The 6,000-nt window shown below is 39.3% G+C and overlaps 1 protein-coding gene across 2 annotated transcripts in view; it reads left to right on the top strand.

The window, feature by feature from the left end:
* The first annotated feature begins 261 nt into the window (after nt 1-261).
* mgat4c.L (MGAT4 family member C L homeolog) overlaps nt 262-6,000 on the top strand; it is a 71,765-nt gene continuing 66,026 nt past the window's right edge. For both annotated transcript variants that reach the window (XM_041586297.1, XM_041586298.1), the window contains exon 1: nt 262-432. In XM_041586297.1, coding sequence (XP_041442231.1) covers nt 430-432 — 3 coding nt within the window. In that variant the 5' untranslated portion in view covers nt 262-429. The remainder of the gene's footprint in view (nt 433-6,000) is intronic.

Genomic DNA, 6,000 nt, shown 5'->3' with positions numbered 1-6,000 from the left:
GGCTTTATCCATGAAATATAGCAACAAATGTAACTGGACGCTTATTAAAGCTATTCTATGTAAATCTATTCATTTGCTGTTTAAAATGTGCATTGTTTCATTCATTACTTTAACAGCTGAGTCCAAGCCCTGCAAACACTGCTAAGATGGGCTTTGGTATTGATGCTGCACGCTCAGGGTTAAGATATGATTCCAGGTAGCAAAAGCCAATGAGAGTACACTGAGATGATGCTTGTGACATCATCTCACAGAGTGCATAGAAAAGCTGAGGTAGCTTTCAGCTTCAGCACCAGTGCTATTATGATGGATGTTTACATCTCTTCATTGAGAGCCAATTATCTTGCTTTTGTGTGAGGCCCAAGGATCACTCATGCTGCCGGTTTGGATACAGCAGTATTGGATCTAGCGGAACGAATAGCTTCTGTATGTATGGTAAGAAAGCCTTTTTTCCCCCTTGTAGATATTGGAGCTGATGTGTAACATGCATCGGAAAATGCTGGCACAGCCTTTCGCTGTAGTATATAGTAGCATTTTGCAGTTTTCACTGCTGAGTGATTCAAACTGGCTGTATCTGCATGGCAGTATATTGGTGTTCCTATAATCTGCATAAAATACATAGCAGTCACAGGTGATGTCTAGCATTTAACCCACAGAGCAGATTTACCCTTAGTATGAAATTGCTTCAAAGGAATAAACAGGGGTTGTGAAATGAATAGAAACAAGGACTTACCCTGGGCACGTTGCACTGCCCTGCAGTTGCTGGAGCAATGAGCGAGTGACTTTGGATTGTTACTAATTAATGGGTTATTTAAGTTCACGTATAAGTTGTGGTTGCTTTGTTTACACTGCCAGGGGTTGGAGCTAAATTCACAAAAGCTGTAAAGTATAGGCTGGGGTGTTTTGAGTGGGTACATAATAACATGGAAAGGATTCTGTCTTTAGATATGATCCTATAGAATTTACTATAAAATTCTGTATGCATCCCAAATGTTTTATTATTTATGAGCTTTTGCAGCAAAAAAATGTATCTGTCCATCCCTGTTAAAATGGCCTTTCAAGCCCTTTGAATTTCAAAGCAGCTGAAAAAAACACCCAATATCAAGGCTCCTGAGCTGATGTGGATTTCAGAGATTAAACAGTGATATTGACACTGATACATCAGATGTAATAAGAGATTTAATTGACTGAATGAGTGCACTGGATTCTACACGAGGAATTCAATAATCAGTGTAACTTCTCAGCATCAGCGTGTAGGGATTGAAATGAGCCATTTGTTTTGAATTTTATGTATAAAATATGCTTAAACAAGTATAATTGTTTGTCAGAAACAACAAAAAACATACGAAAGAGGAATTCGTTAAACTCTTTGCTGCTTGAGTAAATGTTTACATTTTTAGTGAAACAGAGCATCCAGGTGGCATTATTCTAGCAGGGTTTAGGCTTCATCACTGAAAGGGTTAATGGCATCTTAACTTTTCAACTGTATTATGTTTCAGATGGAGTGATTCTAGGAAGTGCTGGGGAGACTGAGACCTACATTAACCATAGTGGGAACATTGATTGTTTTCTAGAAGCTAAAGCAATTTTGCTTTCTAAATGCATATTTCAATCACTTACAGAATATTTGTTTGTTCTAGTCTTCAACTGTCCTGGTCCTAGATGCATTCCTTGTGTGTGCATGGGTAATATAGAGAGACAATTCCACTTGCTTAGTATTAACCCTGAAGTCGCCAGGGTTTCCACACCCTGCTGTAGACTTGGAGCCCCTTTAATCATTGAGATTTTATAAAGTAAAAAAGAAATAACATAGCGTGCCAATTGGAAGTTTCCCTATTACTTTGCAATAACACCCAATAGTGTGTATTTATGTGCTGATGATATGCTGAATTCTTTACACAAAGAAAAAGGGTTATCCACCTTAAAACCTCTTAGATTCTATTCAGTACACGGATAGGGTAAATAGTCCAAGAGCATCCCTTTCTTGTAATATTATTCATGGGAAAAAGAATGGTGTAACTGACATCAGTGCCGTTTCATTATCTTCTCCCCCATGAGTCAAATACCTATTTGCTTATTTATTAGTTGGTGTTATTAAGTACTTGCAATTTCCTAACAAAAAGTCAATGCTCTTTGTGGCTTGGAAAAACACAAGATGATCCGCGTGCTTCAATCAGTGAAAAATAATACTAGACAGACTCTTACAAATGAATGCAATTACGGTGTCAACTCACTTTTCTTGCTGAATATGGCAAATGTGCTTTCTTGCAGACACCCATACATTACCTTATAATGTGACAGATGAATAGTAGAAAAGATTGGGTGCCTTACTGTAGAAACAGACTATACCTAAAGTGGTATGATTTACTTTGATTACATTCTTTTATTGACTCCCAGGCAATGCTCACTAAGTATTCTGGCACCAAAAGAACTGATGCTGTGTAATTTAGTAGCTATTGTTTCCTGTGGGGTGCTTGGCATGCATTCTGTGGTAGAACAAGATTTACTTTAGTATGATTTACTATTCATTGATTATTACATTGATTTTGTATGCTGCTAGGTGTATGTTAGGGGACTGGGAAAATGCAGTATATTTTGCTAAAACTGATTTATATTATTGCTTTCTGGGAAGAAAAAAAAGTATGCTATACCATACCAAGACTAATAAAATTAATATATTAGATCAAATTTTCTACAATGTGATCATTGTATTGACCCCACTAATGCTGGTAACTTAGTCTGGCATTAGAATACACTTTTGGTGCAAAAAACAAACAAACAAACAAAAAAATAATCAAGAAGACATTGCATTGCTACTGGTATAAACTAAATGTCCTCACAAAGTCAAACAAACATAAAGAAACAATATACTGTTAGTAAGATCAATAAAAAACAGAAAATCGTGGTAGAAAGCAGCTGGCAAGTCTAGCCTTCCCATTGTGCTATTGATTACTTTTACATGTTTTAAGTCATTAAAATTGCTTTATGTTTGCCTCCTTTATTTTTCTCTATGCGTGTCACGTATTTGAACAATGCAATTGCTGACACTTGTTCAGTATGTACCTTTTGTTTGCTTTGCTATGAAACACTGTATGCTCAGTTCATTCCTTTTCCTAGCATCAGAATCATTACTTTCTGTGAATAATATTTAAAGGAGAACAAAAGCCTGTTGACAGCCCCAGGCCCCCTCCACAGCTTCTGTCTGAAAAAATGTAGAGCAGCACAGTGGGGTTGTCAGGTGCCATCTCATGTCACCCTTCACTGAGAATGCCAACAAGGTGGATGAGCAGTTGCAGCCAGATCCAGATTAGCTTCAACCACTAGGGATGTAGCGAACTGTTCTGCTGCGAACTAGTTCGCGCGAACTTCGACCGTTCGCGTCTGCCGAATGTTCGCGAACGTTTGGGAACGTTCGCATTTTGAGTTCGCGTTCGATTCGAATACAAGTCGTTCGACCATTCGACCATTCGAATTCCTTCGACCGCTAAAATCGAACGATTTCCATTCGTTCGAACGATTATAAGCATTCGATCGAATGAAAAGCATTCGATCGAATGGCTTCGATCGTTCGATTCGAATGAAAATCCTTCGATCGAATGATTACAATCCTTCGATCGTTCGAATCGAACGATTTTAGCGGGTGTTCGAAGTTCGCGAACTGTTTGCGAACGTTCGCATTTTTTGCCGGTGTTCGCGAACGGCGTTCGCGAACACCAAATCGGAGGTTCGCTACATCCCTATCAACCACACACGCTTCAGCGGTGCAGTGAAAAGGGCATTCATTTGCGCTAAATGGCACATCACCCCGCTGCAACATTTCACATTTATGCAGCAAAACTTAGAGCTGCTGTTTGCTGAGTGCCCAGCACTAAGTTTTGGGTGTGGAAGAAGGCCTTTTGATCTCCTTTAAGTGTTTACGAATAAAAACTATGGGCAGCCTACCCAGAAATAGAAAAACTCTGGCACTCGAGGCAAGTGAAATGCAGGGTTTCCCTTGCTTTTTATTTGTTGTGCAGACGTTGCACAAGCTTGATAAAGGGGGCCACCCCGAAACGTTGCACGTCTGCACAAGAAATAAAAAGCAAGGGGAAACCCTGCATTTCACTTGCCTCGAGTGCCAGAGTTTTTCTATTTCTACTATATATTGGGGGTTGCCGTACTCTCTACCCTGTGCACCAGGCGTTCTCTGTGAAGATATCAGAGTGTGCTCTGCTTCACCTTGTTCCTGTCAGCCTAAACCAGAGCAATCGTATTTGGATTTTAAGCAGCTTTGGAGCATAATAAATCACAAAAAAATATATCTTTTCCCCTCTAAAAATGTGAATTTTCTCCATAAAAACTCAACCAGACAAAAATGAGGCTTCATAAATAGACCCCTTTATTTCTTTTTAAGTTTGTTATGAACATAAGTGGGAGGGGCATGAACAACTGTTAGCAAATGGGATTGTTAACCATCTATAAAATATTTTACAACAATATAAGATTGTAAGTGTGGCCCACACATGAAGCCCAGTATTTATTGCACTCAGTTTGGTTCATTGTGGCTCACAGTTATTCCCTAAGCCTGATGCAGGATATGAATATACTGTACAGCCATATTTGTATAATTTGCCACCACATTTTGGCTAAATGAACTAACAGAGCTCCTTTTGATTTAGATTTCTGCTTTTCTCCAGTGGAATTTTTGTATACACTGTAATGACAATACCATAGGAATAATTATAATTTATAAATATAATCGCCTGTTCTCTGTGTATGTGGATAGCAATAATTGGTAGCTCGCTCTAAGAAAATACCAGTTCTTATTGACAGTATCATGTTACACTGAAATAAGCAGGACTCTACAGTGGTGGTTTCAGAAAAGCAAACACTGCATAAGTTGAGAGAACGCCTGCTAATGTATATCTGTATCCCATCACTGTTGTAGTACTTTGTTTATTTGTAGGGAAAAATCAAATGATTTGCAACAAAAAAAAAAATGCCCATAGACTTTAATGTATAGTAAAACAAAACTTTGCTCAGTTTGAAAGAAATTGCAGTTTTGCAAATTTTCAGATCAAATTTGCCCATCACTGGTTATTAGTGGTGCTTGCGAAGCAAAGCATCACTACTGTTATCTTGCAAACTTATTAGTGGTGCTTGCGAAGCAAAGCATCACTACTGTTATCTTGCAAACTTATTTTTTTAGTGGTGCTTGCGAAGCAAAGCATCACTACTGTTATCTTGCAAACTTATTTTTATTCTTCTTCCGTATGAAAGTTTGGCGCGTAACTAGTCCCGCACCGTTTGTCCTAGACCCATGAATGAGGTGTCAAATCGTGCGGCTTAATCGGGAATGGGGTGGTATGACTTTTCTAAGGGGTGGGTGGTTAATTGCCCCTTGCGGGGGCAATTAACCACCCCGAAAAGTCCCATAGATTAACATTGAGGCCAACTTTTGACGGATTCTAGCGCAGAGAGGGAATCTTGTAGAAACGTTAAATTTACCACATTTGAAGAGGTTTGCGACCTGTGTCAGATGATACCCCACACGAGGGTATAAGTTTTACCCCCGGGGCAGGAGAGGTCCCCAAATTTGCCCCATTGACTTATAATGGGGAATTTATCGAATAATTAGTTTGTCGCAGACCCATGAATGAGGTGTCAAACCGTTCAGCTTATTCGGGAATGGGGTGTTGTGACTTTTCTGTCCTATTTTGGGGACCCAAAAAAGTGAGCGGAGCCGCAAACAACCAATCAAATTTTCCCTATTGACTTCAATGAGAAAATGTAAACAGCTGTAATTCTCACAGTAATAAAGCCAGAGCTCCCAAACTTGGCACCGTGGGTCACTGGGTGACTGCAGCCAAAATTTACAAAAAGTGGGCGGAGTCTACAACAGCCAATCAAATTTCAGCCATTCAATTAAATAGGAAAATTTTAAACTGCTGCCGCTCTTAGACGGTTAATGGCAGGGTCCTCAAAGTTGGCACAGTTGGTCACTGGGGGACTGGGATTAAAATT

The sequence above is a fragment of the Xenopus laevis genome, chromosome 3L (assembly GCF_017654675.1).
Source record: "Xenopus laevis strain J_2021 chromosome 3L, Xenopus_laevis_v10.1, whole genome shotgun sequence".
Lineage (NCBI taxonomy): Eukaryota > Metazoa > Chordata > Amphibia > Anura > Pipidae > Xenopus > Xenopus laevis.
Note: the sequence above shows the minus strand (reverse complement) of the source record. Positions and strands in the feature narration are given on the sequence as shown.